Genomic DNA, 18,505 nt, shown 5'->3' with positions numbered 1-18,505 from the left:
CTTCCATAGAGTCTTGCTCCCGAGCAGACCTTTTCACCTGCCTAATTTCCAACTTCCTGTTGTTACTACTACTCAGAGACTCATCCACAACAGAATGTGAGCATGAACATTCATTCAAACTTAAGAACATCTTAGTGGATTATGGATCTACTAACAGTCCAATGTAACTTTTAGAAACAAATAAAAAACATGCCCAAGGCTCAAATTGCATTTAGTGGGGGAAATAGGAGTATATTGAGATGTCTGCCGAACACTCCAGTGTGGAAATTTGTTGATAAAATGTTCATGAACCTATAAAACACATAACACTTGACACACCAAGATCTATGGTTTTCACTTTTTTATTTTCATGTTCCAAAAAAGAAAAATCATCACAGGGCCCTGAAGCAGCAATAAGTACATAGAGACTACTTACATAATATTATTTCTTTTAAATCTGTGCTGGTTATTAAGTTATTGCATATGTGCATATGCCAATACAAGGTAGTGACTGCACGTGCTCAGTAGTATTCTTTATTTTCATTTCTTGACTCTTGAATAAATCTAGTTTTTAAAATTTGGTTTTCAAACTGGTCTCAAGATCTATTAAACTTTATGGATTGAGGCAACTAAGACAAAATAACAACTCTTTTAAAAAAATCTTTCTGAGTTTCTGGCGATCTCATGGCAACACAATTAATTCAGCCCCAACTCACTCAAATTCTAAACAATGGTTATAAATGTTTTGTAAGACTAGAGGCAAGAAATACATTCCCACTATCTATCTTTCTTCTCATCATACCTTTTAATTCAATACATGCTGGAGGCAGAAACGTACAGAATATAAAATCACAAAAGGTGAATGTAAGAATGAAAAATCCCAATGGGAAAATCTGTACTTTTCTCCAGAGAAGTAAAGTTTTGAATGGGGGAGTCGAACGGGATTTTTTCCAGGTTGCAATTCTAAGTACAAGTACCTTGGTGGAAACCCCACTGGACATAGTGGGCCTTTCCTCCGAGCAACCTTTTCTAAGACTTTACTTAAATTACTTTTCTACAGCAGCCCTGGCTATCCCAAATTACTTTTAAAGAGCAATAGAACACATTGCTATATTCAGTAAATATTAGGTGAACAAATTCTATAGTAATATTTAATGGATCCTTTTTCTTCTTTTAAAAAATATAAAATAGAGGAAGCTCAAACAAAGATCTACTATAATACAATTAAAATACTCCATGATTGGCCCAACTATTTATTTTGGTCTCAATACTTTAAATATTAATTGCTCCATAAAAATATACAGTTTAAGAACATGGTTCTACTGGTTGCTTCCACAGCAGGCTACATAATTAAACCATGCAATTCAGTGCTCAGTCTTATTTAAAAGACTAAAGAAAGTCACACGGCTGTTGAGATACTAACATTCGAACTAACATTCTGTTGTTACAGGAAGGCTCACAATGGCTAAATGTTCAGAAAAGATTTGTACCAATCCTAATAAATCTTGTCTTCTTTTTTAAACATTATCATCCTGACTAATAAATTTTATGCTGACATTAGACAACAAAAATCTACTAACATGTCCCCATATTTAAGAGTGCTTGTTGTTCTAATCCTTCAGAAGTATTCCTGCTCATAACATTTGGATGAATTTCTGGCTGAACACTGACATCCAGTGGACAATCAAGTTAAGGCTTGGATTCTCATGTTTGTAAATTAAAATACCTCTTTACCTTTCATCAGTGAGACACAGGTGGCAGAATATTTAGAAAAGGGCAGAAGCAGGGTTCTATTGTACAATGGAAATCTTCTTTACATTGATTTTAGGAAAATGAAAGGTTTAAATAAATTCAGCTTAAATAAGGTCCAAATGTTTAAACACAAGAACTTCAATAATACAGCTCAGAATGGGACATAAGACTATCCTTTACCAGTGTCACCACACTTTTCTGGTAGCTCATATCCAGAATTCTGCAGCAAACATGCAGAAGGTTGCTGAGATTTTTAGTAACCTGACTAGTAGCAACAGCAAGGAGACAGAACTTTGTCTGCTACTGACAGATTTTCTAACAATCCACAAATGGTTGTTGTGTGTTTTCCGGGCTGTATGGCCATGTTCCACAATCCACAAATGTGTTCCTATAGGCCAGGTCTTAGCTGCAAACCATGGTACAAAAACTTTCAGTTGGCAGTATGAGCTACAAAAGCAGGCACAAGCTCACACAGAATTCAGAGGTAGTGCATTTGCTAGCCAGACACTGAAAGTCTACACAGTTCAAAATAGTTCTGTCTCTCGTTTCTATACTGCTCAATAGCCACAGTAATATAGGTAATTCAAAGAATCCGAGCTGTCAGTGGGGATAAACACAAATCTTTCAGGTTTAAAGATACAAAGCAAAACCCATACCGTGATTAGGCAAAAAATACTTCTGAGGTCCACTTTGGATCCTAAAATCCTGAAAAGGCCTTTGAAGTAAACTGGGAATCAATTATCTAATACCCCAGCCTTTTGCCAATGTCTTACCAAGAACACTGGCATCTACTGGACATCTATAGCCAATCTCCAAATACTTTACAGAATTAGCAGTTTGGAGGAGAAACTGTCTTCCAGAATTTGGGGCCAAAACTATCCATGCAGAAGTGCACTACCTAGGAATATCCTCATTTACTTGCCTTGAACTTCTACAAAAGAAATCCTAAAATCAGTTCGTGTTTCTATGTTATTATAAACATAGCAAAAAAGGGACATTCAAAGAACTTATGCTCTGACAAGAAATGGACAAATACCCACAAGAGTCATGATGTAGGTCACATTCACCATCACTGGGAACATGACAGCAGCCCTGGATATGACCAAAAACACATCTGATCCAGCATTCAGTTCACAAAGTAGCCAAGGGAAACCCAGAAACAATACATTAAGTACAGCATCATCCTTTGATTTGTGTTCCCCAAACTCCTCTACTATCTATTATATAACCATCATGATTACTAGCACTTGATGGCCTTATCCTCCATGAGCATGGTTAAAGTAAGTTACAAGACAAGAGAAAGTTAAGAACAAGCACATGCTTTGTTTCCCTACACGGCATGCAACCTTTAGCTTGCTAGATATAAATATACAGCTTTGTTGTTTCTCCAAATGTTGAAAGATTACTACAAAAGTATGTATAAATAACAGGAATGATAGCTGCTCACATGTCAGTCATTGAAACATTAAATAAAGGCCTGCTACAAATTATTCACAAAAGAGGTAAGAAAGTGTTCAAGATGCCATTAACAATATAAAATTATGATCTAGAATATGCATAGAAACTTGTTCATCAAAAGTACAAATTGTACTTAGCCATACAATTATGGCTATTTGCACAGAGATGATACATGCTTTATAGCCAAGAAGAGTAAGACTTGCTTTATATCTGTATTCAAAATAAAGAATTCCAGTTTTAAACAATACCAAATGGAAAAAGTACTAGAAAACAGATGTTAGAAATGCTGAAAACAGCGTATTAAAGTGTGTATTTAAAAAACTGTGTACAAATTTGTTTTGATGATTACAGGCTTGAACTTTAAAGAAAGATCTGTAAAACGACATAGTTTAAAATGCCCATGTAAACGTTTCTTCTGAGGAAGCATTAGGATGTCCAACACAGATTTGTAAAAGATTTAAGAATTAACAAAATTAACACCTTTTTAAGTACAAGATCATCTTCCATGGGTGGAGCAGACAAAAGTCATGCTTATCATAAGTTATATGTACAGTATTAATTCTGTTGTCTGCGCTTTGCTGATCTCATTTTTTCAAATCGGGACTCCATCTCTTCCAGGACTTTGGGTGTGTATCGTACAACCAGCTTAACTCTTCCTTGAGCTGCTTTCAGCAGTTCCACAGCTTTTTCATGATGTTCCCCTTCAACACTCTGAAACAAATAAGAATCAACCATCCCATTAGTAAACATGAAAATCTACTCCAGGATTCCAGCAGATTAATATGTAAGAGTGAATTTAAGGTCATATTTAAAAACTGAGATTATACTCAAGATATCACTGATAGATTTTTTTGCTTGTTTTTATAAGATATTATCAGTAGAAACTGATGGTTTCTAACATTAAGCACACAATTAAGATAAAGCTACAATAACTGTATATTTCATTTAAGGCAGTAATTATTAAACTGGATTGTGGTCCAAGCCTGGATCCTGATATATTCCTTCGTAAGTCAGTGCCTCATCTCTAAACATTTTCAGGCTTCCTACTTCCCGACTTTGTTTCCCTTGAAATTATGTGCCTTGATTTGTCTCTATGTGAACACATGTTCCTGCTTCATCAGTACACAGGAAGCTTTATAGAAAAAACAAGTGTCCACAATACAGATATATGAGCTTGGAAAGGGTTTTTAAAGGTCCCACTATCACCTGGAAAGTTGGGTGGACACTAATCTGTTGGACCTTAATGTTAAAGAGTGCTTTAGACAGCAGGGACAATTATACTGAAACAGAGATGCATGTAAAGTAATATGGTGTGGGATGAACTGGTTCAGCTAATTACAGGAGACTTACTTATTATATAAACTCATTGAATGTGGTTTCAGTTATATGTGAAAAGTTCTGAATACCACAGAATTGTGCTGGAGGACCTGGAGCCGCCCTGAGTCCCCTCGGGTGAGAAGGGCGGGGTATAAATGTTGTAAATAAATAAATAGTGATGCCCAGAGAAGAATTCTCTATAGGCATCTAGTACAATTCTGTGTCAACTTCCTCCAGATGTTCCACCAGAGATTGAGCACAAAATCGTACTTGGGGGACTAGAGAGAACCCTTCCCTAGGCATTTGTAGGTCTTCCTATATAATTCTTTGCTATGCTTCAGCTGGAAGCCCAAGATAGCAATATTTTCTAATAAGAATAACACTATGTAACATGATTTTTTTCTGGGTTATAAATATTATTTCCTAATTGGTTCTATCATAAAAACATGGAAAACGTTTATTAAATTGCAAAAACTTCTCTTTTTTGTGGGACAACACTACATTTTGCTATAGATTTTCAACAAATATCTAATAGAGTCTCAATCAATTCAACGTAGTTTGTAGCAGCCACAAACACAAAGTTTCAGGAGTATAACAACTACTTTCAAATTATACGCATAATTAAACAGGAAATAACTTTCAAATCAGGAACAGAAAATTTTTCAAATTTTGTTATATAATGTAATGGAATTCCAGATTATGTGCAAACATTGTATTACACAAAAAGGTACACGAATTGATCTCTCAAAAATATATGAGCTTACTGTATTCTAAGGTTACTTGACACAGAGCAATAAAGCAGAGGAAAGGAATGTACAAATAGTTCATGCAAATTCAAATATAATAATAATAATAATAATAATAATAATAATAATAATAATAATAATACATTTTATTTACTTAATTTCCACTCTGATTCGATGGCAGGGATTCCATCGATGGCGAGGGATGCCTCGAAACATTACACACAAATATGCATTATTAAATGTATTTTCTCTCAAAAAAGTATGGAAGTCAGCCAATAACTAAATTCCAATCAACAGATTAGAAGCTGTGAATCAATTAAGTTCATTCTAAGTGAGTTTGTACTCAACTAAAGCTAAGTTCTTATCTGGATCTGTGAAGATCAAATTGTTCAAATGTCCCTCACAGATCAACTGTAACCTTTAAACAATCCCTCCTTATACTGTTAACCCTTTATTATTTATTTAATATCACAGTTCCATCTTGTCTAGATTTCAAGCTTAGATTGGCATAAGGGAAATTGTATCATTCTGTGCTCACAGCAGTCCTAGGGGGTAAGTTAGACCAAGAGATAACAATGGGAAAGTGAAACACAAAAACAATAATCTTCACTATTTTCATTTAAAATTCTATAGTACACAGGACATTAATTGATGCTTTGACTCTCTTGCGTCAATGGGAGTTAAAAAGCCATGGCTTATTCCTTTAGATGTGTCTAGTTCGTTATTTAATCAGATGTTCCCACATACAATAAGGTATTTAGAAATGATAATTGACTCCATAATAATTTCTTAGTCTTAATGATTATTGGTAAAAGTAAACAGGAAATTATACTTTCAAAAGCATATAAAGATCAAACAATCAATGTCCCTCATGGCCCTCAAGCGGTCAAAAGTATCTACTACAAGCGGAAGTTAAATTCCATCCCTACCACTCCGTTTACAGAAAGAAGCTGGTCTCCACGCTTCAATCCCCCGTGTCTATCAGCAATACCACCTGGGATAATTCGGGATATATAGATTGGAGAGTTTTGCTCTTTGCCGCCCATGATGTTGAATCCAAGCCCTTCTTCTGTTTTTGGTAGTTCAACAACTCTGGGATGGGAATGGCCTTCACTGGCAGCAAAGGCAGCAACAGTGGCCTGTAAAACACAGACAAACCATTTTTTCCCAAATATAATGTAAGGTTTTGGAGTTCTCTTAACTATACATCTTACTAGCAAGTATTTCATAACATCCTGTTAAAGACTAGCAGAAATCTCGTTAAAATTCTTCAAATAACTTTCAAAGTATTCTCAGTCTCAGGGCTGCCTCTACCTTCACGAAGACTGCAGAATGTTAAGGCAAATAAAAAAAAATTATCAAATGTGAATTTTCTTGTTATAATAGAGCAATCTGTTCCCATAGCAAACACATTACCATGTATTTTTAACTTGTTTCCAGGAACCACGTACAATGTGTTTCATGAGAAGCTGCCTCAAATGAGGATCCTGCTGCACAACAAAATGCTACAAGCATATCCTGACCCACATCTCTTTCAAGATCACCAAGAAACACCTGGGAATAGACTCTCATATAAGCCACATGCCGAGAGCTCATTTGCTCTATATTCCCACACTGTGGGAACACCAGACATTAATCCAATACATCAACAGTGACAAGCAAAAATTGTTTTAACAATTAGCATTCCACATGTACAGATAGGAAAATGGTCAATACACATGCGATGCACTCATAAGCCTTAGCTACCCCAGTATACTAATTTGAAAGTCCGAGTAATAGGAGTGTACTTTGGAAGATTCTCTTCTTTGGTTAGGAGTACCTTCTGCTTTTCTCCCCAGGCTATTAAATTTCTAATTCTTCCAAAAAAAATTTATCTTAATCCCAAACCTACCATTAACAGCTCTGTGATATGCTCACAAATCATTACTGACATAGATGAGTCCTGATATTATTAAGAACCAAAGCTCAAGACTAGCAGCACCTCTACAGAGAAGCCAGTACTCACTGTGATATTTTAATTATTTTAATAGCTCAGTTTTATAGATTGGGATAGTTGGGTGAATTTTGTTGCCACATTGTCTTTTTATTACCAAGTAATGCTAATAAGATCCTTACCTTGGCTGTAGCATTAGCTCTCACTTCTGGGCTACTGCTGATGTCCACAGTCTCATATACATGCTCATATACCTTAAGAAGAGAACATTGCTCAGATTCATGGTTGATCAGGTTTACTAAGAACATCATTTTCAAATACATTCTTCATTGACCAATATTTTGCAATTCAAACTGAATCCTAATCAACACTGAAATTTTGCAGTGATATGATTTGCTTTGCTTAGGAAAACACTCACATCTTACTAACATGCGTATAGTATAGCTGACTTGAGCAATATGCCTTTGTGTCATGCACTATATGGATTCCAAAACAAAACTTACCTCCCTTACTGCATTACAGAACTCACTTTGAAGGACTCTTTGCAAAGCCTGCAGTTTTTGTGGGGGCACCTCTCCAGTCCTCTGCAACTTTTCTAGCAACTCAATAGCCCGACAGATGTCTGGAGAAAGACATTAAAGGAAATTATGTGAATAATTCAATTTAACACAGAATAAATTATTAACACTGAGATGGCAATGGAGAACAAGTCTCACAATGTACAAGAGTTGGAACCAGGATTACATTTACTGCTATATGTTCCTTCCGTTGAGGACACATCAGTACTTTCAATTTCATACTAAGGTAACTAACTCAATCCACTGCCATTTTTTTCTGGTGTTTCTCTTACATGATGTGGATACACCACATCAATCATTCACTTCTTTATCCAGCTCTTACAAGTTCCACCATGCCTCATGCTGGATTTCCCACTAATTTGCTCATTATTCTGAGTACATTTGAAAAAGTGCTTATGAGTTGTAAGACATAAATTGCAATCCAATGAACACCAGTGACCATTGTTTCCAAGTAATGCATAGGACTGCTTTGTGAGACATTTTAATGGAGATAATATCACAAGAAAAGGCTATTGTTTTCCAACATTTTTCATTACTATTCCGTCACAAACCACAGCCTCCCCAATGTTTTAAAAAACATGTTTATGGTTTTTTTTGCTTCTTCTAAATACACATCCACACAACATAGGTAATGTTGAAACATTCTACATGGGTGGAGCCAGTCATGTGGGTTCTGAACACAAAAACAAAGCAAGAAAGACTAACCATATACTTTAACTTGGTAGAATGGTTCCCAAAAAACTGGGTTAAGGGATAAGGGGCTTTCAAGTTACCAGGCAGAGGGAAACATATGTTTGTATGACACAACTCCTTCAGAGGCTGTGACCCAGAAACAGATGAAAGGCTTTGCTTCCATCCCAATTGCCACTGCCTTGGTCTTGGAGAGAGAGGAACTGGCTATATTGCTAGTCTTAATCCCCTCCTACACTGCCATTCCCTTTTCCTTATGTGTTCTATCTTATTTAGATTATAAACCTGAGGGTAGAGAAGTGTTCAATTCAGTTTGCAAGCTGCTTTGGATGGTTTTATGCCTAAAGAGCAGAGTATTCATACTCTAGAGCAGGGGTCCCCAAACAAAGGCCCGGGGGCCACATGCGGCCCATCAAAGCCATTTATCCACCCCTGTGGCGGCAGCTCCCTCCTCCTCCGCCGAGGAAGGCACACACCTTTCCCATCTCCTCCCTCGCCTGGTGCGTGCCTTCCAAAGCTTTGCTTGTTTATAATGGTATTTTAATTATTATTTATTTAATTATTAATTATTAAGGGGTGCTTTGCTAGTGCTTTTGGTGCACAAAGGCAGAAAGAGGTTGGACTAAAAGGTCCAAGGGGTCTCTTCCAACCCTCTTTATTATTTTTATTATGATTATGATTAACATTGAGATTGTTTTTATTCCTGTTTTTTTTTTACTTCAAATTAAGATATGTGCAGCGTGCACTGCGTAGGAATTTGTTCATAGTTTTTCTGAGGGACCGTGAACTGCCCCCCTGTTTAAAAAGTTTGGGGACCCCTGTTCTATAGAGATCATATTTACTTAATTCTTCACAATTTGTTTTGTGGCTGATGATCACGTTGCTGAGAAACCTGGCAACTAAATCCCAAGGATAACATGTTGGAGTACCATTTCTTAAGAAACCTAAGGTTTCTTTGGATTTTCTTATGAAGGTTTGAAGGGCAGAGGACACCTTTTAATTTAAACAAGAACCATAAACTCTCTAAGAGTCTGCTTAGATTTTTACTTTCCCTCCATAAACTTTAGCTTATTGGAGATCTGAGAGTCTGAAAAGTGTCCTGACACAATGAGCTCCTGAAAAAAACCAGAAACTTAACATCGACCTCTCCTGACAAGTGAAACACAGTTAACAGATTTTGTTCCACTACAAACTACTGTCACACCTATCAAACAGTAGCATACCAGTAAACCACAAACCCATGCAAAGACCTACGTCTTCCGGCAGACCTACCCAGTCAGTTTTAATCATGAATTTTAAACTCAGGTTCTGTGTTTTAATCTTTGTTCTGTATTTTAATATGTATAGAAATACGTTTTAATATGTGTATGTTATAGACTGTTTGCAATGATTATGTGTTTTAACTATTTTGTAATCTGCCACAAGGAGAGGTGGATAAGAAATACAATTATTATTATTATTATTATTATTATTATTATTATTATTGGGGTCAATTTGGAAACTTCCACGGAGAAAAGACATGAGACATTTGGCCCCTTCACTTCTCCAATTCTAACATCTTCCTTATCAGCTCAAGTATTTGCTTCAACCACAAAGATCTTGCTTATACAGACACCCAGTAATGTATTAAACATTTAATTCATTTCTTGAGCATAAGACGATTTGCCATCCTTTTCATTTTACAGAACAGCACTCATATTTGTAAAATAATAATAATAATTTAGAGAATACTATCTGACTTCTTGCCATTTAGATTAAGGTCACACTTTAATTGAAAATGAGAACCATGGCTCTCATTTTCCAGAACTATGAATTGGTTTATAGACTGAAAATGGATTGGGCAGAAGTAATTTTATACTACAGAACCCTAGGTTTCCTTCTGCCATGCTCACAGTCAGGATAAGAACCAAAATGAGTACGCAAGCCAATGCAAAAACTTTTCCACTAGGCATGGAAATCATTAAGTCCTCTGGTGTTGCTGCTTTTACCCATCAAAACAAATGAGCAAGAATAATATTTCTCAAAGCACAGTCTTTGAAGATGAGAAATAAAAACACTGAAGCTTTTCATGACAAAAGGCAGAGCCAGAGGCTGATTCCAAGCATCATATTCTTACAAATATTGTTTAATTTTGCGTGCAACTTAATAGCAAATGATGAAACATAGTCCAGTACAAACATGAAGGCTAAAATAAGCAACTATAAATACTACTACAAGTTCAGAATGAAAAAAACAACCTGAATTCAAAAGTTCAAAATGAAAAACAACAACAATGTAGTGTTTTTGTAAAACTTGAACGTGACAGTTTGTGTGCTCTGTGTTGTTCTTAATTGCCATTGAGTTGATTTAGACTTGTGGTAACCACTAAGCCCCAATTATGATCTATACCACTGTTTACTAAACCATGGGTCCTGACCCCAAACGGGGTCTCCTTAGCTCAATGTTGGGGTCAGGAAAATTGGGCAACAGTAAAAGATTTTTGAACACCACCCATTTACACATAACTGTTGGCAATAACATGTAGTGTTTGCAGTGGATTCTGCAGAAAATGTTTCAGCAGTACTCCATAAAAAGGAAAAGCAGCTTGTTTAGCAAGCCTTTCCAAATGCTGATTTATTTTCAGTAAATGTTTGATTGCATATCTATTTTATATACCTATATACCTGGGGTCATGTAAAAAATTCTCACGTGGAAAAAGTTTAAGAAGCTCTGTTCTATACTACTACATCCTATGTTACTATCCTCTTTTTATTATAGCAAATCAAACTATTCAATAAGGTTAGCTGAGTTTCTACAGAATTCAGTTGGAGATTGCGAATTCAGTGGGAATTTATGAAACTACATAGCAGTATTGCTAACCACAAATCCTTTTTAAAAAGATGCTTGTAGTGCCTGAGGTTTTGTACAAGGGACTCATAGAATAAATAATAGCAGCGACCTACCTCTACTTTGGAGTGTGCTTGAATGGCATATTTTACAACAGTTTATTTTCTCTAGAAATTTTGAACCAAGCCAACAATCTCCTAAAGTGTCAGCATTAAGAATGCAGCTACACAGCAAGGATGATGCTGGTGACCTCATTCCATAACAAATAAAGAGGTCAGCAATCAGTGCTACTAAATCTCATTCTCTGCCACAGCTTAATACCCATCAGATAACAATCAATAACTTGCTTGTTCATTACTGGAACTGATTTGCATTTTTAAAGTAAAATACATGGAATTTCTCAGGAGCTGAGACATCTTTCCTATGAAAATTAAGACCCAGAATAGCCTACTTGAACTACAGCATGTTTTCTGTCCAGAGCTTGTTATGCTATGTTACGATAATTTGCTCACAAAACTTCCAAACATCATCATATTTGTTGTATGTCTTTCGGGCTGTGTGGCCATGTTCCGAAAGACATACAACAACCCTGTGATCCCGGCCATGAAAGCCTTCGACAACACATCATCATATTTGTTTATCGATAAAAACAATTCATTTTAATTCTCTGAATTATCTATAGCTATTAAATGAAAAGCAGGCTGAAATATTGAACAATTGTTGAAAGCTGGCCATTTGTAATTGTTTAATGGAATTACAAATGTTTTCTTTTAAAGACCAAGGAAGAAAAAAGAAAGCATGGATTATACATTGATCACCCATAAATAAAATACTGTTTGGCGGCAAGGGAATGGCTATGATGCTCTGTTCACAAGTAAACTGCCATTGCTCTGGTCTCCAAGGGAAGAGAAGAAGAGCAGCGAGCATCTGCAGACTTAATCCCCTTCTGTGCTGACATCCCCCTTTCCTTGCTTTTCCTGAAAGTCTGAGGCAGGGAACTAGTACTACTAAATTAACCATCTGTAAAACCTAAGCATCTCTAGGAACCTCTCTGTCTGAAGGGCAAGGTAGAAATATTCCAAATAAACAAACAAACAAATATTTGACTACTAGAGAAAAATACTTGTAACAATGGCATAAATCTCAAGTCATACCAGCATCTGCCAGAATAGAAGGGCTGTTCTCCTTGGAGCTCTCCACACCACTTCAGAGCCTGGTCTGAGTTGTGTCCCGAAGCTCCCCTTCCTGGTTGCCAGCATGGCCAACCCATTAGTCCTCCCCATACACGCAGGTCCTTCAAGGGACATCTACTCCATTCAGTCAGAACTAGGCTTGCAAAAATCAACCAACTTTTTCATCAGATACCCCTAGAATGTGGATTTACCTGCCGAAAGAGCTTTGATAGCTGAATATGCCATCTGAATTTAAAACAGCATTAAAGAGCAGTCTCTTCCAGCAGATTGATCCAGATGATTTTTAAATTATGAATTTTCAATTATAGATTTTAAACTATACACGTATTGTTTTAATATGTATTGATGTTATATTTCTTTCAAACTGATGTCATGTATTTTACCTAGCTTATGTATTTTGAACTGATGTCATGTGCTTTTAACTGATGACATGTGTTATACTGTAATATGTTGCTCTTCCCTAACTTAATCCATGGGGAGAAGCAGGTAATAAATGCATAATAGTTGTTATTGTTGAACCTGGTCAATGTTACAACTCATTCAACTGTTCAGAATGGAATCAAAACCCTGCTGAATTTTCCCTGTTTTAAAATAGAATTCTCTTTCTGAAAAAGGCCATCTTCTTCAGTTATAAAGAAAGCAACAGATAAAAATGGTCTTGTCCCTCATACCTGAATTATTCTGTAAAGGTCTGGTTTCCCAAAAGGAGAAGTGTAAAGGGAATGATGCCTACATGATCATGTTAAAGTGCTTGCTGACAATGGAACCTTATGCAGTATAGCTAATTCATAAAAAAAAACAGTGGAGAGGATACTCAAAGAAAAAGGATGGAGGCCTTGGAATAAGTTTCTATTTAGGAAGATTCTGTCTTACTGCAAATTGTGGAAATTGTTATGAGGGAGCCTCAGAACTACAACCCCCGATTAGCCTTGAAGATCTCAGTATGATCTCTCAGCTTAACCTACGTTGCAGAGCTGTTGTGATGATAAATGGGTGCAGAGAATCATAAACTCTTGGGAGGAAAGGCAAAATGTCAATCTAACAATAAAGAAACGAGGCTGTTACCAACATATGCTTCCCAGACTGTGAATGGGGCCAACTGGGCCAACTGAGGAATTATTAAAAGACAAGAAAAAAGGTTAAAGCAAAATCACCCAATGCCTTTGCCCAATGTGAACTCAGCAGTACATTTTAATGTGTGCCTTACTGGATCGCCACACAGTAAGGACTTCAATTTAAGCCAATTTTCTTTCAGTGACTTCAGCAGAATTAAGAAGTCTTAAATCCAAGTACTTTAGCTTAACTACTCTGTTGACCAGCTTGTGTACATGAAAGTAATATTACTTGACCATTCACTGAAGTTATTCTCAACAGAGAGAAACGTATCTCGATTGCTAATACTTCACTGCTCTTCCAATGCAATAATTATTTTATTTAAAAATTGTAGTCATTTATTTGTAGACAACTGGAATATGCTTTAAGAAATGTATACTATTGACACATGCATTTCCAGACAAAATGGCTTTCAGAAACTGCATTTTAATGTGATTCTCAATACAATGCTTGTACTCCAAAGAAATGCATTGCCTCTATCTTACAGATTTATGATTGGTTGTTCTGTAGTGTATATATACAAATATACACTATTTATATATTCTTCAATACGAGCCCCAATAATATAGGGCTATATCACAATCTGTTGGCAGATTGCTTTTCAGTCCCTTCCCCAAAAATACAGCCTACAGCTCCTGGTATTCTTTGGCCATTTTCCATCTAAGTACTAACAAGGGCTAACCCTGCTTAGTGCCCCAGACCAGACAGAACCTGGTGCCTTTAGGGTATTTAGGCTCTCCATGAAGCATAGGAAAGATACATCAATATAAACTACATCTAATTGCATTTGGCGTTTGCCACTGCCTTCCCCTGAATATAGCCTACAACACCTGGTATTCCTTGGCAGCTTCCCTTCCAAGTACTAATCTTCACAGTGCTGACCCTGCTTAGCTCCCAAGATCAGATGCCACCTGGCCCCGACAGAGTACTTATGCCCTTCCTCCTAAGCCTTTAAGACTGCTCTTCAGCCCACTCCTGCACAAACACTCACTGAGACAGAGATTGGTGGTGAAAGTGGTGCTCACCAAATGTTTCGGACTATAATTCAAATTAATCTATCCAGCATGGCCAGGGACTATGGTGGCTGCAGACCTAACTATCTGAAGAATTTCAGTTTGCCTTAACCTTGCCTTGAAAATTCAGGGGAACTGGAGTGAAAGAACCATAGCTGTATCAGCAGCTGGCTTAGGGCCTCTGGCAAAGCAAAGAAACACAAAGCAGCTTGTTTTGACAGGCAGAGAGTCAGAAGTGGAGTGCAAGGCATGAAGAATCAGAGAACTGGAAAATACCCCAAGGGCCATCCAGTCCAACCCCCTGCCATGGATGAATGGTTCAAGCACTTTGTATTGTTTTAAATTTTGTATGTTGTATATTATTACTTTAACTGTTTTTAACTGTTTTAAGTTTTATTCTATTGTATTGTGGTGTATTGGCATTAATTCTGCCAGTTTGGAAGCTGCCCTGAGTCCCCTTGGGTAAGAAAGGCGGGATAGAAATGATGGAAATAAATAAATAAATAAATAATGCAGAAACACACTATCTAAATAGTGTGGCAGATGGCCATCCAGCAGACCATTTAAAACCTTCAGAGAAGGAGACTCCACCATCAAATTCCACTGTTGAACACCTCATTTTGTCAGAAAGTTCTTCCTAATGTTTAGGTGGAATCTTTTTTCCTGCAGTTTGAATCCATTGCTCCATTCCTAGCACCCATCTGCACTGACCATTTAATGCAGTTCGAAGCTAGTTTCAAACTTCAGCGGCTAGAAAATGAACACCCATGAAAGTGTGCAAAAGAAAGCCCTTCATGTACATCAGTGCTCTGTGGTTTGTGTCATCACCATTTAGGCCTCAGACTGGTTCCAGGATTTCCTATGTAATCAATCATCTACACAGCAAAACCATTTTCTCCAATACCAATTTGAAACTGACTCAAGTGATCAGTATAGTATAATCTCCAAAGCAGCAGAAAAAAAGCTTGCCCCCTCCTCAATGTGGCATTCTTTCTAATATTTAAACATGGCTATCATGTCCCCTCCCAGCCTTCTTTTCTCCAAGCTAAACACACCTAACTCCTTAATCACCCCTCACAGGGTTGCGTTTACAGACCTTTGATCAATTTGGTTGCCCTTCTCTGGACATGTTCTATTTTGTCAATATCCTACTTGAATTGTGATAACCCAAAACTGGACAGAGTATTCCAGATGAGATCTAACCAAACCAGAATAGAATGGGATTATGACTTCCCTCAATTTTGACACGATACTCCTATTGATGCAGCCAAGAATTGCATTGGCCCTTTTAGCTGAAGAGGACCTCTGGATGGGAAGAGGGGAGCTGTTTGGGGAGACATTCAAGGGGAGCCTCCGCACCTGTGACAAATGTTTTTGGGTGAGTGATGATGAGCATTTACTCACTCACAGGTAGAGGGTTTCACTGATTTCCTGGCACTCTGTGACTAGGGTTGCCAGTTGTTTCTTATCGTAATGGATGTAAGGGAGCTGGTTATGTTTAGTTTGGAGAAGAGAAGGTTGAGAGGGGGAATGATAACCATGTTTAAATATTTTAGGGCTGGAAAGCTTGTCCCTTACAGAGGACTGGCAGGTGTCCCTCACAATATCCTATATTTCAAGGCTGAAAAGTTTTTTTCCTTTTATGTAAATTGAACAAGATACTAAAAGCTCTGATGTACAGAATGGCCCCAAAAACGCACATACCTGTAACATCTTTTAATTCTAGAGTATTTTTGCACTATACACTCTTAACAGGATTAAAGTTTCAATAGTAGAGAAACATTTACAAGAGAAACTTGAAATGAAATTTGCAACTCTGTTTCAACAATGCAAGCAGTACATTGCTGTGCAGGGACAATACTTGGAACAGCTTACATAAAATTCTCATTTGAAGCAGATTTTGTAACTTTATTATAACATTTATTCTTCAATATAAATGTATTTACTTAGCCTTCAAATAATCATCATCATACATTTGGGGGAAGGGAATACCCTGTATTTGGATCAGGGCTACTGTGTGTATCATGTAATATATGGATGTTTATTTCATAGAAAAGCTCTTGGTTACATCAACTGAAATCAATGCAGTACAGGTTGAACTGCACTTATCTGACATAATCTTGCTGAGATAGTGAGACCTTTGCTTCCAGACGATTCAATCTATACAAAATTTGTTTCATGCATAAAATTATTAAAAATACTGACGATTCAGTCTACACAAATTGGGTTTCATACACAAAATTATTAAAATTACCCTCAGGCTATGTCTATAAGGTCTCCATGAAACATAAATGACTTTCATGTTTAGAATTGGGTCCCATCTCCAGGATATCCTCGTATGTATGGACATACAAATGCAAATATTCCAAAATCCCAAACACTTCTGGTCTTGAGCATTTCAGAATAGAAATATTCAATCTGTAGTAGTATACACACTATGAAGGCGGAGAAGATCTGAGAGAGGAAGTGTTTTGAACCATTAAAATAATACTAATCAATGAGTTCTTAGAAACTGGGTTGTTGTGTGTTTTCCGGGCAGTATGGCCATGTTCCAGAAGCATTCTCTCCTGACGTTTTGCCCACATCTATGGCAGGCATCCTCAGAGGTTATGAGGTATGATAGAATTCAGTTCTTATAAATCTGATGGTCTGTTTTTGCTCCTTTCCTGATGAATAAGCCTTTAAACTGCTTACAGAATGACATAGGGTGCTTTTACACTTTAGAATTAATCCAGTCTGACAGCGCTTTAACTGACATGGCTGCATGTTATGGAATCCTGGGATTTGCAGTTTGGTGAGTCACCAGCACACTTTGACAGAGAAGGCTACAGAACTTGCAAAACTACAAAAGCCAATATTCCAATAGCATTGAGCTGTAGCAGTTAAAGTGGTGCCAAACTGTATACATTCTATGGCAGGCATGGGCAAACTTCGGCCCTGTTTTGGACTTCATCTCCTACAATTCCTACCAGCCTACTAAAGTTTGCCCATGCCTGTTCTATGGTATAGACCAGGCATGGGCAAACCAGCCCTCCAAGTGTTTCGAACTTCCTAACAGCCAGTTGTTAGAAATTGTGGGAGTTGAAGTCCAAAACACTTGGGAGAGCCCAGGGCTGCCCATGCCTGGCTTAGAGAGTGGCACTGCCTCTAACAACAGGTCGCTCAAAATCCGGGGCGAAAATTATCTATCAGACATCCAAAACATTGCTGGTCCCAAGCATCCAAGATCAGGGCTATTTTGCCTGCACTTTCACTGGGTCTTTAGCTGGAAGACAAAGGTACTAACAGCTGCTTCCTGATCAGCCCCACGCGTTGCGCTCGTCCCTTAAACAACTGCTTTGTAAACAGCGGCTCTGGCTCTGGCTCTGGCTCTGGCTCTTCGCTCTCCGCCCCTCCTGCTCTGCTGATTCTCCCCGAACTGACTGTCTGGCTGGGGAGCCCCTCCGACCCCCGCCGCCCTCGGTTTTCACCTCTCTCCAAGCGCACAGGTTCCCCCAGCGCCGCCATCTTCTCCTCTTCGCCTTCCTCCTCCTCCTCCTCCTCTTCCTCTCTCCTCCCGGGGAAGTGACGCCTGGCCGAGGCGGAGCTGCTGCGAGGACGCCGAGGAAGAGGATGGGCTCGGCCCGCCTCCCTTCCCTTCCTTTAGCGCTGCCTTGGCGCTTTTTGCAAAGAGACCCTGGGCTTCCCTCCTCTTCTGTCTCGCGCTGCACGCAAAAGGCGGGACCTGGGATAGCTGCTACACTGTGAAATTGGCACGGTTTGACATTACTGTAGCCCTTCTGGCTCAGTGCTAGGGAGTCCTGGGAGTTGGCGGAGTGTTACAAGGTGTACATCTACACCAGGCACGGGCAAACTTGGGCGCTCCAGGTGTTTTTGGATTTCAACTCCCACAATTGTGGGAGTTGGA

General features: G+C 38.0%; 1 protein-coding gene across 1 annotated transcript; it reads right to left on the bottom strand.

Moving 5' to 3' along the window:
• Window positions 1-325: 325 nt before the first annotated feature.
• lin7c (lin-7 homolog C, crumbs cell polarity complex component) lies at window positions 326-18,230 on the bottom strand. The gene is made up of 5 exons (XM_003225627.4): window positions 18,069-18,230; window positions 7,689-7,807; window positions 7,368-7,439; window positions 6,182-6,391; window positions 326-3,900 (listed from the first exon to the last, which is right to left on the bottom strand). The coding sequence occupies exons 1-5, from the start codon at window positions 18,103-18,105 to the stop codon at window positions 3,745-3,747; spliced, it is 594 nt and encodes a 197-aa protein (XP_003225675.1). The 5' UTR covers window positions 18,106-18,230; the 3' UTR covers window positions 326-3,744.
• Window positions 18,231-18,505: the final 275 nt, after the last annotated feature.

Source organism: Anolis carolinensis, chromosome 1 (genome assembly GCF_035594765.1).
Source record: "Anolis carolinensis isolate JA03-04 chromosome 1, rAnoCar3.1.pri, whole genome shotgun sequence".
NCBI lineage: Eukaryota > Metazoa > Chordata > Lepidosauria > Squamata > Dactyloidae > Anolis > Anolis carolinensis.
This window is presented reverse-complemented; position numbering and strand designations above follow the sequence as displayed.

Bases quoted from the DNA above. Each gene is read 5' to 3' on its own strand.
- lin7c (XM_003225627.4), bottom strand. From the start codon at position 18,105: ATGGCGGCGCTGGGGGAACCTGTGCGCTTGGAGAGAG. The intron at 7,440-7,688 runs GTAAGTTTTGTT...TCTCTTCTTAAG, and splicing joins TCTGTAATGCAGTAAGGGAG to GTATATGAGCATGTATATGA. The intron at 3,901-6,181 runs GTAGGGATGGAA...TATTTGTTTCAG, and splicing joins TTCTTTCTGTAAACGGAGTG to AGTGTTGAAGGGGAACATCA.